The sequence below is a fragment of the Rhea pennata genome, chromosome 3, assembly GCF_028389875.1.
Source record: "Rhea pennata isolate bPtePen1 chromosome 3, bPtePen1.pri, whole genome shotgun sequence".
In the NCBI taxonomy this organism is placed as follows: domain Eukaryota; kingdom Metazoa; phylum Chordata; class Aves; order Rheiformes; family Rheidae; genus Rhea; species Rhea pennata.
In genome coordinates this window covers 42,295,614-42,310,497 of record NC_084665.1, presented here as the reverse complement: position 1 = coordinate 42,310,497, position 14,884 = coordinate 42,295,614, and the positions used below count along the sequence as shown (strand labels likewise).

Sequence of the window (14,884 nt, the reverse complement as noted above, 5' to 3'; positions counted from 1 at the left end):
ATATAATCGTATTCAGATAGGCTGATCTAGAGCTCAGGGTCTTCCAGGGGACTTGCTAAGGGAAGGAGATGTAGGGAATTTATGCCATACCTTGCAACCCTACCAACACAAAGTTTTTATGCGTGTGTAACTCCTGCACGGGGTGGTCAGACCTTCAGGTTGCTACGCTCCTCTATTCCTGTAAAAAACACAACCAGCTAAAATAGTTTCCCTTTGCTACGATTCCATGTCTCTACACCTGCAATAAAAAAAGTCAGTCTCCTCCATGTTAAAGGAATGATGATTTATTGGTGTTTGAGCTGTGCAGGGAACAGCGGTGAAAGAGCCTACATGTAACTAATTAGGCAAATGGTTGGAAAAAAATTGGTTTCTCAAGAAGTAGTCTTAGCTGGAAAAAGAAGTACATTATACGCACTGGTGAACATAATAAGCGTCATTTTTAAAAGGGTAGCTGCCACAACTACCCCAACTATACACAAAAACGTTTGCGCCTGCATCATGTTTAATCTTGTTAGTCTTTACCCACCACCATCCTGAAAAGGAATATGCTCCTTCGATGTCAAGTTTATAAATAATTACGACAGATCCGTACTGCTATTCTAACCAGATGTGCACACCCGAAAAGCAAAACGTGGGCACGCAGCCAGCACACGCTAAGCCTCCAGCCCCCCACAGCGGCAGTTCCACTCTACGGCTGCGTCGCGCCCGCGGTGTTTTATCCGCCACGGTTTGCCCGCAGAACGAGCCTGTCGCTAGCTAAGACCCAGCCACAAAATAAAACACGTTCTGTCCCCGTTTCCATGGCTAGGAGCAGCAGGGTCCGCCTCTTGGCGGCGGCGCCCGGCGGGGAAGCGCCCGGCCCCGTCCGCAGGGATTTTCCCGCGGGAGCCCTGCCCGGCTCGCCTCGGCTGCGCTGAGGGAGGGCAAGGCGGCCCCGTCCCTCCCCGCCGCCGGGGCCAGGCCGGCCCGCTTGGCTCGCCGCGGCTCTTACGACCAGGTCTCCTGCGTCTGCCGAGGCGTTCGGCCCCGAGGGCGGCCCTCAGAGCAAAATGACGGAGCTCCGTGCGTAATTTGCCTCTCATGCGAAGAGCAAAGTTCACCAGAGACTATTATCTTAGGACAGTGTATGAGATCTTTTTTGACAGCTGCCCTGATTTACTAACCTGGACCTCTGGAGTAAGGGAACTGGATACTCAAATCTGATGTCAAAAGGAGCCAAGCAACTCATTTTTTTCAGGCTCATTTCTCATGCTAACTGAGAGCATATTCTCTTTAATTGAAACTCATGAGAGCTATTTCTTCTTGTTCTGTACCAATATTCTTCTGGACATCCTCTTCCTACTCTGTACTAAAATGTACCGTTACACGACAATGAGATGGAAAAATTTCCAAAGGCGCCCAGAAAAAAGAACAAAACAAAACAAGAAAATAAACAAGATGAACAACGAGGAATCATGTTTGAAACACCAACTTGCAAAGAACTCGCAGGTATGCCGCACAACGTGCGAACCGCTTCGCTATGAGAAGACTAGAAGCAATCGTAGTGTCTGTGATAGAGGTCATAAACAAAATCATTAAAATATTTTCAACTAAGCTGTGCGCCAGATATGCTTCTTTTCTTCCCATTACTGTTATCACCATTTCTCAAAGCTTATATTAACACAGGCTTTAAAATTAAAATACAGTGTTAACTATTTTTAAGATAAATACTTCTGTGAAGAGCTCTTTTTTGCTTATGACAGAGGAACACTGTTTAGCTTATGAGGCACTGACAACATATATGATTTTAATCTCTAAACAGCCCAAAAGCCCAAACAATATGTTCTCATGCTGACTGAAAATACAACATCCCCTTGGCTTAGGCTTTCTGCCTGGTTCACCTGAAACATCCTGTTCTCTACCAGCTTTCCAGATTCCTATGTAAATATTCAAAACATAGTTACTATAAAAAAGTTACCTTTCAAGTAAATTAACAGACATAAGAACAGCAAAAATGAATTGACTTTACTCTTTTCTTTAGTAAAGTGGTTGAGTTAATTTTGTTCCCAGCTTCAAGCCCTTACCTCAAAACAAACCTTACAAATTTTAGCACAAACCAACATACACATTCTTCATTACAGAATCAGTGGAAACTATCAAAACTATTCATGTATTTCGGAGATTTTGCTCACATTTAGAAAGCATATTTTTATTGCCACTAATAACTGACTACCTATGACTGCTTTCTTTTCACTTGTCTGTGCATTGCAACCACCAAGAGTTTTGTGCCTACAAATCCCTCCCTTGCCAAGCTGAGCAGGAACAGTTCAACTCACGCTATTCCCAGTAAGACTCACTGTCCATCTGGAAGTCTTTCCAAATGTTGCTTTTCCCATTTTAAATGGCAGATTAGGTGAAGGAACAGCACTCTGTCATGCTCACAATATTACCAGAGGGCTTCCATAGTGGTGGGTCTCCCAGCAGGTTCGCTCACTATCGTTCTTTCTACTAAACAAGAACTTGCAAGCTTCAATTATAAAAATCATCACAGAAATAGAGAAGTTTTTATCTAGGTGAAGTTCTACAGGACTGTTTAAATACAACTCTTAAGATTTCTAGTAGGATTTGCTTTGCCTTTAATTCTTCATCAGTAGACCAATATATATATTTTTTTTAATTTAACCCAAAGCGTAACTGTTGATGAAGGTATTCCTAAGAAAAGAAGTAACACTTATTTAATACAAACTTTTTTGCCAACACAGGATAACAACCAAAACCTTGAGAGTCCTTCTACCAGCAAACTATCAGAAAAAGAAAGCTACACATCCCCCACATGTGGGCCTCAAGACATTACTTTTTCCTCGTTAATAGCCTCTTTGGGTATTGGGCTGCTTTTTCCAGTTAAATTACCTGTCCCAATGATCTCCAGTCTAGGCTGGCACTTCCAATGTACACATGCTGTTTATCGACAATCCAGAAAGACGACTGAAGCCGACCTTCGTTATATGCTGACATATTCATATACAGCACTTCAGCACCTAGAGATTTAAGAGCACAACAGTAAATAACACGGTTTAAAATAACAGAAGTTGCACACATGAAAAAAAAGAAATGTTTCACATTATAGGGTCTCAGCTATCAAAACTAGTGAGTGGCATCAAATACACATACCATTAAGATTTAAGATCAAGGATAAACAGTGTTACTATCCCACTGATTAAGACCTTACTTAGCATATGCTCCAGAAAAACAGGAACAAGGAACATTCCCATGAGTTATACTGTTTACTTATCTTTCTCCCATTTTAGAACCACATAATTGTCATTTTTTCCCAGTATTGTATATCCTAAAAACAGTTCAAAGTTCTATTCTTTAACTTGTATATGCTGTTTATTATAATAATGAGCTTAAAATACTGACTCAACTACTCTCTGTCCCAAAAAGCAGGCTCTACTTGTTTGCACTGTGGGACGGTTCAAGCGTTTGGCATACAGCAGCTCATCGTGCAGAACTGAGTCTACCAGGAGGGATGTGGGGTGGGAATTAAGCAGTGAGAAAGTAAATCAAGGCCTGAAATATGCTGCAACTTCACCTAATCCTGCTTCTGCAACATTTAACCTACTGCTTGAGTTGCACCCTTTTAGTAAGGATTATAGGCCACCAAAAATTAAAGGAGCGAGGGCATATTGGCTCCATCAGGTGAGTAAGAATGAGTCAGGTCTCATCAGTATGCTTGCTGTGCTGGACCCAGAATATGTTTAATATTAGATGAGGTCATGGGATTTCTCACATCATTATTGCTTCTTCACTGCTCCAATGTTTGCAAGATTAGGTGATTAATCTGAAGGAATCATTTCTGAAGGCAATATAAAATACTCCAGCTGCCTTCTCATAATGTAGTAAACTGGAAGGAGAGAAGTGACAGCCAAGAGCGGACTGGAGGGCAGTAAGAGCGCCAGCCAGCTGCCGTTAAACATTCATGTGGCTTCCAGGACTGTGAATTCCAGTGATGGTGGGACATAAGTTATGACTTTAAAACAGTTCCAGGATATTGAAGGATCTGAAATACTTTTCTTTTTATGTATGTTCATGTTTCTGACCTCTTAAGGAACATTAAGGTCACATTTTAAAGCTACAATTACCAGTGCTAAAGATTTCCCTTTTATAATGAAAACTGCAATTCTCATGCGGATGAATGATACTAGAAGTCAACGCATCAAGAAAAAGCCAGATAAGGTGATGCTTTTCATGAGGCATCAAATATTCAACACAGGATTTCAAGCAGGTTATGTAATTTGGCTCACGGTCCGTAGAATTACACTTCGTGCAATCCAGTTGCCTTTCCAGTTTTTTCAGACCTCACCTTTCCACATCCATCTCTGCTTGGAAACAGAGGAATTTCCCAAGTATTTCTTTGAATGTGTTGCTGCTGCCTCCCAATCCATGCATTAATGAGGAGAATTGCTCTCATTAATGAGATAATATGGGTGAACGTGGGAAAAGAAACTGGAAAAGACTATAGCAGGTGTTAAATACTATAAATTGTTTTGTGATGAATAAACAAAACAAAAGCAACTCTTTCTACTACTTAAGAAAAACTATTCTGTAAGGTGCTAAACTTCTAGTTAATTTTAAACACAGTTTTTAAATAATCAGTTTTAACATAGCAGTTTGCCCTGATATTTTCTTTCCATACTTCCATTTGCCAATTAAACAGTGGTATAAATTTAACACCTGCAACCCACTGACACCAAACAGGTTATAAATAAAGTTTTGAGATTTTTGTATTGGAAAGAAAAAAACAGTCCGAAGTAACGAACTTCTTTCTCATAACTGAAAGCCTAAAATAAATACCGTTTGAAAGTATTTTTGAAATACTCAGTGTTGAATAAAGATGCTGATTGCCAAAGTTACAACAGGAGACTATTTTACCAGTACTATTTAGGTTAAAAATATCAGACATCTTTAATAACCCGACACAAAGATCTAGGTGCAGTACCCCCTACAATTTGGGGGTAGTTTAGCTACGGGCATGCGCAGTGGAATGGGACTATCCCATACTACCTATGCTTCCTTTATCAAAAAAAGTGCAATGCAGGAAATACTGCTATCATGCCTACAATTCAAATCAAAACTTGGAATTTGTTCTGTTTTTTTTTTTTTTTTTTTTTTTTTTTTCTTCTGGGAACAGCCAACTCAATGCTTGGGAAACTTTATCCTCAAGTCAATTAAAAAAAAAAGTCATATGCTGCAAGCATCTATTAGCACCAATTGCTGCACAGCCTATTAATGAGCCCTTAGCTTTTGATTAAAGGAAACATGCATGAGTATTGATAATTGCCTCTGTTCTAGGAGCCCTTGAGATGTTTTGTTAAAATAGGCTTATCAGGCCTTAGCACAATCCATCATCCCTAGAGTGGTGCAGGTCCCACGAGAAAATTAAATCGGACTGATCAATACGTGAAGCTGTACCAGAACTCTTTAATACACTTCAGTCTCAATTACACAAAGCTGCGGGTCTTCAGAGTTCATTCAGAAGGCACAATTTGCGGGTTTGATTGCCAATACAGATGCCAGACTCTTAAAAACCAGATCCAACAATTTTAGTTCACTGTAATGTTAAACTCCAGGTGAAAGCCTGCAGAAAAACAGTGCTGTCACTTAAAACTCAAGTGGATTTGCCTATCCCATAAAATTCTGCACTGTAAAGGTTAGACCAGATTGACCTTTTCCTGCAGCACAAAGTACACTACAGGGATCAAAGTGTGCTTAAATGACAGAGATATGTCTGAGTACTGCTTCTTCCAGCTGGAGAGGTTTTGAACTCTCCTGCAAAAGGGAGATGACTGATGCAGTCTGGTGATGCCCAGAGGAGCCCCTGCCCTTGAGAACCTGGACTTTCTCTGTACGATGGCAGTGGCCCCTTATAGATGCCATGCTGCCACTTTGGTGTCTTGTTCACTCATAGCAGAGGAAGAAGATGGAAAAGAACAGTAGTATTGCAAAAAGACTGACTTCTGATCCATTTCCTAAAGAGATTCACCATCTCAGAGCAGACAAATGGTGCAATCAAGTGCTATGTACCATACCCAGCCATGGAGCGTGCCATTTGGCCTTGCCGTATGCTCCCAGGTGCTCCACTACGAGTGTTGGGAAGGCCACAAAGCATGCTCGACTTTAAAAACAGGAGCTTAAGGCTACCAGATTTTCCACATATTTGAGACAAAACACTGTAAGCAGTTAGCAAGAGACATTAATCAAGAGCTCATCCTGCATACCCTCTAGCCTGCATAACTTTGCGCTGTCCTGAAATGCATCTTGGTGCAGCTGTGTTGCAGCATATGCAAGCCACAGGTTTTGCTACCACTTAACCAAAGTCGCTAGGCAGCTACACAGGCTGGAAGACTGCCCGAGCAGCCACAGGCTGACAGGGCCACTGGACTGGATCTACTGAAAGGACTGCAGAAGAGCACCAGGATGTGGTGGATTCAATGCCTGTGACAGTCTAGGATATGACTCTGTTGTCCTGGTCTGGAGGCAACATGTCTGAGCCAAATCATCTCTCTGATGGACACAGAAAATCCTTTTGTAAAGAAAATCCAGAACAAGCAACTATTTAGGCTGCTAATATCACAGCTGCCTTGAAAGTAAACACACAAATTCTGCCTGCAACAGTTTTCAACAGCACCAGTTACAGGCTAAACTCACTCTTGAGTTAGCAAACATAACGCCCAAGAAACAGAAGTTGCATTTGCTTGTACCACGGCTAAAATTGGCCTTCTGTCTTCACAACTTTCGTACTTTCACTACAGAGTTTTTCAAACCAGACAAATACAGGAAAGGAGAAGAATTAAAAGGTTGTGAGGAAAGCCAGGGCTATCTGGGAAGTCATCGCAACAGCGACTGGTGATTCATAACAGGCAGAGCAATGATGAGAAAAGGACCTAGAGCCCTGACCTCATTACCCCTGACAGGGAAAAACTGCTTTATAGCAAAAACGGAGATACAGGAGCCCATGGCACGAGCTGGGACTGGATGTCAAGCGCAACTGCAGGAGAAAGGGCTGTGGAGCCAGGCTGCGCCTCACTCCCCCTCGGCAGGAATGGGGGCATTGCCAAGGTGGAGGAGATGGATGGTGGGCTTCCTAGCGCCTCTCCTTCCTCATTTCGATCAGGCATTGCTTCTCAAGCTCAGATGGCAGAGGCACAGAGGGCACATGCTGGGAGCCTGAGGAGGGGGAATCACACTGACCTGTTGGTAGGGAGGGGGCATGAGGAGACAACAGAGGGCTCCTGAAGACGAAGGGATAGCAGGACACAAGGAAGATCGACGATATGAGATGAGCTTTCCCAGTGGAAGCAGTTGGCCAGTGAAAGCAACACTGCTTATGATCTCTTGTGTATTTGCAGGCTGAACCTAACAAATGCTCCTATAACCTACCCAATCAACTCTGCATCTTCCAGCTGCCGTTCCCCACTTGTGGCCACCAAACTGACCACAGCAGTAACAGCTGCTCTCCTCTGCTTACTCCATTCTTGATGTTCCTTCGCTCTCCTCATCACCACATGCCTACTTTTTTTTTCCTCCTAAATCTGTGTATTCCCAAGCAAATATTCTAAGTAATATGACCTTTAAAATGGAATCTGAGAATTTGAGCCATGGCCTATTTTTTTAACCCTATTGCTGACAGACACTTGGCACGCATTTGGCTTTCATCTATGCATTTTGGAGGGTGGCCCCAAGACAGAGTCAAGAGCAGACTTAACTAGTCCATACCACAGACCCCAGTGCTCTCAAATGTAGGTGCCCTTAAGCAAAACTAGTGTGTCAGCACCCAGCGTGGCACTGTGCAGCCTCTCTGGGAGGCTCCCACAGGGTGGGAGGCAGCACGTCCTGTACTTGCCATTGCTCCAGAGGGCAGCTGCACCCTTTCAGCTACACAAAATTTTCAGAGCAGTGGAGATGGAGCTAATCATCATGTGCTAACTCAGAAAGATCAACAACAGACCCTTTATTGCCCCAAGATGCACTCATCTTTTTAAATACAATCTGCTCACTAAGAAATATGGATGAGTGTGTGTGTGTATATACATACACATATATTTCCCCCAATTAGTTTTCAAAGTGAACATCTCCTTCCCCACATTTTTTTTTCGCAATAGATATTTTCATATTTTGCTTTCAATTACAAGCCTTAGCACAAAGTGCAGCTATGAGTATTTTTTTCCACAGTGACAAAAATCCAGAGTTTTCCACACCCGGCTCACAAGTGGCAGAATAGCTGTGTCGTATTGCACAGACACAAGTGACCCAAGCAGAGGATCATATCCCCAGGATTTTTTATGCTTTTTTTTTTTCCTTTTTCTTTCCTGGCTGCTTGTGAAAAGTCTGGAGTTGCTCCAGGAGCTCCATTAGTGCAACCCGTCAGTACTCAGAGGAGGAGAAGTACAAAAGCAGAGGAACGCACAACTTGACAATACAGTTATTTTTACTACAGCTCTGAATGATTAAAAGGCAAACTTTAAACTAGACTATTTACTATTTCTGTGCTCTTTATGGAATATTGGATTTGAAATGCAATTTTAAAGTCTGCCTGGCCCCAGAAGGATTAATCATTCAGACTTACTTGAAAGAAAGCACACTCAAGGACTTTTAGGGAAATGTCTGCCGGTAATACCCTACCTTAACTGCAAGTCAGCTATTTCGTTCACATTCTCCTCCTCTCCTCGCACACATACACCTCTCCTTTCTAAAAACTGCCCGACTGAAGGCAGCTGCTCCAGGATTAGACTCTCTTAATCATTCCAGACCCATAAATAATTTAAAGAAACAGAATACAATAAGAAGCCTTGCTACATTTTCTTTAGCAGCTCCATATGCAAGCACTACAAGCACACACACAAAAAAATCATAGTTACACAAAGTATTCATCTTTATTAACAAGCCCAAGCAATCCTCTGAAAGCCTTCTCAACCCAATCTGCGTTCAGAGCACCTTGATTTGACGTGGCAACCTCAAAGTGCAGCACGCCAGCGACCTATTTTACACAGACCTCCTCCATCTGCATGCAAGCCCTCCTCGATCCCAGTGTACAACCAGCCATAAACAACATGTGCACGCAGCTTCTCAAAGTGACACTGGGTTTCCAACCTTAATGCCGATTGTAGTAAAATGCCGTTGTTTCTGATGGAGGTATTTTCATGAAAAATTACTGTGTTGCTTCCTGCTGTATTTTAGGTCACCTGAGATCACCGATACCAAGATGTTTTTGAGGAAATCGGAGGAAATCTGACTGTTTCTGAGGGATGCGGCTCCCTGCCGCTGGCCCCTGGGCGGACACGGAGGGGTTCAACTGTGGGGCTGTGGTGTGGCTGGTTTGGGGTAAATTCTCCCAAAGTACACTGTGCGCAGTGTGCTGCCACCATTCATCTCCCCTGCCACCTCACGGGTCTCCCAGAGGAGTTACTGAGTATGAGGAGCATTTCAAGACCAAGCTCCCTGACCAAAACCAAAGTAGTAATGAATGACACCTGGCATCCTTACTCAAATGCTGCTTTTAACAGTAACAGTGGCACGTACAGATCTCATTTTCAGCCACCCATCTCCTTCCCTCCATCACCTCCTCTGCTGTGCCCAAGTAGCTTTTGGGGGGAAGAACTGGATCAAAAAATTCGATCCAGGTTAAAAATAAGTAAAAAGGTTATTTCAAATGCAGACCCGTTCACTAGTCCAGCTCACCACATAGCTGTAAACATGTTTTTTGACACAGCTGAAGGCACAGAGCAAGGATGGACAGGAGTGGCTGGTGGCTGACCAGGTACAAGAAGGTGCAGGAGCTGCTTATGCCAATGCTGCTGTTTAAAGATGCATCCAGGTATTCATACCTCTGTTACTCTGAAAATCAGGCTTCTGAGAAGCTCAGAGTGGAAAATCCCTGTATTAAGGCTGCCTTTTATCTTGCCCAACCATTTGCACCGCGCTATCAAAGTGGAGAGGAGGGCAATACTGGCATTTGCTTGGGCGACATTTCCCACACGCTTTCACAGGGGTTCGTGACAACACTGAAGATCCAGGAAGAACTGTCAGGGGACCCTCGCGTGTGCAGAGCTTGTCCAGAATAAGCAGAAAGGCAGGTTTTCTTGAGAGAAAGGAAAGGTCAGAATTAATTTCTTTCAATTGCTTGTTTAACTTCAATGACATCTTTTTAATAGCTTGGAAGCTAGCTAGTTCCCAAGGTAACATTTATCTAAATATACTCTTACAGCGGCTTCCAAGATTTCAGCTGTTGGCCTTCACTGCCCTAGTCCAAGTAATCAAAATACTAATTTCTCAGTAAAGTATCCTGCTGAAGACAGAGTTTAGCCTGAGTGTTGTGGCCTTTACCCACATGAATGCCCTTGTCATTGCCTACTTTGCCCTTTTGAGGTATCCAGCAGAAAAACTGACGCATAACCAAGACGCTTCTCCCCGCCCCGTGTCACCGAAGGACAAGAGAGAGGCCTGACAACATTTCTCTGTAGCATTTACCCACACAGCAGAGCATAATTTCTGACTCACTGAATGAAACACTGATGGTTTACCTTCGGGCAGAGCTGGCGCACCATGCCAGTCAGGACAGCATGGAGATAGGAGGTCTCTTTACCTGCAGAAGTGACATAGCACAAGCTTGCTCTGCTCCAGCTTTCCTACGGGCACCCAAGCTAATTAGTCACATGTGAGCATGTTTAACTAACCAATTCTCGTGTTTTGGACTGCGGACAAGGGAGGAACTCATGGGAACACGGGCATCAGTTCCTTCCAAATATGGAAATCCAGTTTCCAGAGAAAACCCGTGGTTTTCTCTTTTTTCATCTGCAAGACAAAGAGTCTGCATGAATGCCCAAACCAGGGAGATTCCATAAGGAATACCACAAAATGTAGTGCAGGCACATTCACATTAAAAAAACAGCATTTTGAAACAGAATTTGAAACCTAATATCTCTTATTCCAGTGCAGAATACAAAATATCATGAATTTTAAAATTAAATTAACCTTATTAACACCTTTCTTATCATTGTGCTGCAATGGTTCTCTTCTCTCTTTCCACTTACCTGTCTTAAAACTCATGATGTGAGCTTAACTTTTTCCATTAGTTTCTTAATTGTTAGGAGAATCCTGTATTTTACATGTCCTACCGCAAAAGTCTATTTTATTCTTAAAAAAGACACATTCATGTCACCACCAGCATCACTGGAAGGCAAATGCTGCCACCCAGTTTGCACGCGATAAGCAAGTACTCCACAAAATGCAAGCAGCCACCACTAGAGCCCATTGCATGAAACAAATCAGGATGGCTGATGTACTTCAGCTCTATGCTCTCCCACACAGACTTGGAGTCTGAAGTCAGCAATTCCAGTACTATTAGATACCTGCTATAGAAAATCCTATGTTTGTTGGGATAAGGCCTAGAACTCCAATTTTAGCTATTTGTTGGAAAAAAAAAAAAAAAGTCTATATGCAGAGAAATTCTGTATAACTTATAGAGATCCAAACAGCTTTTCCTTGCTGTGTAGTGATTTTACTGAAAATAGCAGGCATTTCATGTCTTTTAGTTTTTGACAGATTTTCCTGCCTGACACAGCAAACAATGGAAACTCTCATGTTTCGCATAGACTTCACTGACAGAAGTATTTTTCAATCAATTTTTACTTCTTTAAGAGCTGTTTAAGCTATTTCATATAAACAGTAATAGCTTTTTTGAGTAACTTTGAATGACAGCACTGCTGATCAGTTCAGATGTTTCTCCTTAACAGAACTCAGCATTTCTCTAAAAAAAATAAACTAAGCAACATTTCCTGAGAATAAATCTATGTTTGGTGAATATGATGATTCCGTGGAGTCTGTAACATAACTTTAATTTTCTACACTTTTTTTTGCTCTCCATCACTGAAGGCTCATTTAACTAGATGAAGCTATGAAAGAGATTGCTTTACAGATTGGGAGAACTAATTTTCTTACTTAGCTGATTCAGGCGACAAAGCACATTACTGCTTCAAGGAAGGCCATTATACAACCAGTAAAAGCATTACTGAAGTTGGACTGTAGTTTGCTCTCTTTCCCTAATTATAATTGCATAAGTTTTTACTATAAAAGAAAGCTATTTTAAATATAATAAAGAGATTAGTAAATTCACAGACTGTTCCCCCGCTCCTCCCAGAATCTCTTTTTGTTACTCAAATTAGCATTACGAAGAACTAGATTCATTTGTGTACTTCTTAGATGAAACAGCCTAGAATTCAGGGACATTTTTTCATTTCAGCGTATGAGGAATTAGAATCACAACCTTCTATGAACCAACAAGGCTAACTCCCTACAAAAAACACACTATTTTATCTTTCTTTCAAAATTATCAACATGATTTCATTCGAATATTTGTGTGCTTCAAGCCTTTTAATATTAGCATCAGCCATTTCTAAACGTGTTGATTAGCAATAACATCACTTGTGCAGTTGTCCCCAAAACATGGTGCTCAAACGATCTCTCTCCCTCTCCCTCTCTCTACATGTAGATATCTCTGGGTTATGATGGTTTTCTTCTCTTAATCCAGAAATCTCAGTGTCAATACATGAGAAAGCACACTGTGGGGGTGGCAAAGAGGTAAGGACAGCACATGCCTCCTCCCAGCAGTAACTGCTAGAAAAGTGAGATATTGTGAGGATCCAAGAGGGAAAGGAAAGGGTTAAAGGAAACACTAGCAGCTATGAGGGAGCCTATCCTTAAATAACTACTGGAAATGTGATATAAAAAGAATAAAGTAGCATAACTATACTTTTTTTCAGGTTCCAGAGTTACAAACAAGCCCCAAACCACCTCTGCAACCCTACCGCGCCACGCAAGGCTTTGGGTGTGTGAAGTGATTGTCCCTGGTTACTCTTTCAGCCCCCGTTGGTGCTCTGCAAGTCTCAGATCACAAAAAATGGGTGGAGGCTGGCGCAGCCAGATTGACCCATGTCAACGCTGGGGGCGGGCAACGAAGTCCAGAAAGAAAGGGACTCTCATGTGCTGCTCCCCTTCCCCCCACCTGCTGCCATTGTTCTTTAATCATAAGCCACCACTTCTTATTTTTGGTACCTTCATAATAGAGATTGAGTCTTTTCCATACTTTCAATAACTGATCCTCTGAACAGCTGTACATCATTATCTTCAGGATAAAAAACACAGGAGAGCTAAGGTGGCTTGTCTACAGGTGTACAAGGCAGGCAGTGGCACAGCCGGGACTGAACATGGGTCTGCCAGTGGCCCAGTTATTTCCTGTTGCTTATTCTTCTCACTTTTCTCTCAGCATCTTTCCCTGCCTCTTTTCTTTGATCTTGTCCTATTATCCTGTCCAGTCTGTCTTTTTCTTTTTTTTAAAAAAATATATCTATTATTTTTTTTTTCTCTCCATTTTTCTGCCCTACCACAGGTCCACCAAGAACCTGCCCTGCCTTTTCAGTGTTTTCCTACTTTACTTAGTTTTCTGGTTTTGCCTTTCACTTTCTTTCATCTGATTAGTTTCTTACAGATCTTCCGTTTATTTCGTTTCCCTCACTGCTTCCTCCCACCACACACTTCATTCCTCCTCGCCTTCACTCTCTCCCACTTCATCCTTAGTTCATCATTTCACTCTTGCCCTTGCCCACTTATTCCCTGTTTCATTTTTCACATATACTCATTCAGTTATTCATTCACTCCCCCATACTGCACTTACCTGAGGGACATATTTTATTCTCCAACTACATGAGCAGCATAATATACTCTCTAGAGTATTTCTCATAGAAATAAGTCTGTGGAAGGGGAAGAAAGATTTTTCTCAAAGTTTTAAGATTATTCACAGATTTCAGATGCCTAGTCCGGTTCTTATTTTACTTTGTATGTGCTAGAACTCCTGCAGGTATTAACTTGTAAAATAAATATCTAAGGTAGAAAAGAAGATTACTGAGTGTTGTTGCATATTTGGACTCTAGGAATGTCTTCTTGCTTTCTTAGTCTGCACAACAACTGAAGCTGGGCTTTTGTTTCTTACAATGGGTCTAAGGTTCTTAAAAGAACAAGGTATTTTGACAATCTCTTATTTTTTAAGATTAACAATGCAGAATAGACTTTGCAGGTCTGCTGTAGCATGAACAGTCTTGTTTGATTTACTATTGCTCTGACCAGCCTGTTGGATGCATTTTTGGAGGCTTCTTCATTCTGTTTTGGATACACAGATGCTTCACACACTAAAATAGAGAAATTTTAAAGAAACAAATAGACGTTCCCTAGTGTCACAAGCACAGAAACCCATTTAGTGCACTAATGAAAGATAAAAAGCATGTGAGAAAAAAAAATGCTTTGCTGCTTATGTCTTTGAGAAAATACATGGGGGACATAAAATCAATAGCTTGTCATTTAGCATTTTTTTAAAAAAAAACATACTGACTTACATCCAAATAGCGTCTTTGAAAGGTAGACAACAAAATAAAAGGAAGTCACAGTGCCAAAGATTTTACGTTATTAGCCTGGTGAAGGACACAGGCAATGTACAGTCGAAAAAAGTGAGAGCATGCTGAAATGACAGAGGAGTTTAGTGTCCTAAAGGGACTGGACCACAAGTACCGTCTCATATGCTCAATGTAAACATCAGCCACAGGACAGAAACAAAGATCCAACCAGATTATCCCACTGTGGCATCTGGAACTGGTGGAGAACCAGGTCTGTAGGACTCTCCTTACTTCCTCAAACCAAACTGGACAGAATTAGCTATTGGATGCTAGAAGACAGAGACTTGTCAGTTCAGAGCCACCTGGGACTGCAGCGGGGTACAGGAGAGGTGGCAAGGAGCTGGACTGCTTGTGGCCGCATCCTCGGGACGTTGGACTAGCCAGCACCGTGTGCACTTCCAGTT

General features: G+C 42.0%; 1 protein-coding gene across 1 annotated transcript in view; it reads right to left on the bottom strand.

Annotated features, from left to right (window-relative positions):
- The window catches only part of PLD5 (phospholipase D family member 5), a 173,755-nt gene that overhangs the window by 33,056 nt on the left and 125,815 nt on the right, over positions 1-14,884 (bottom strand). The window contains 1 exon segment of the mRNA XM_062573640.1: positions 2,890-3,017. Coding sequence (XP_062429624.1) covers positions 2,890-3,017 — 128 coding nt within the window.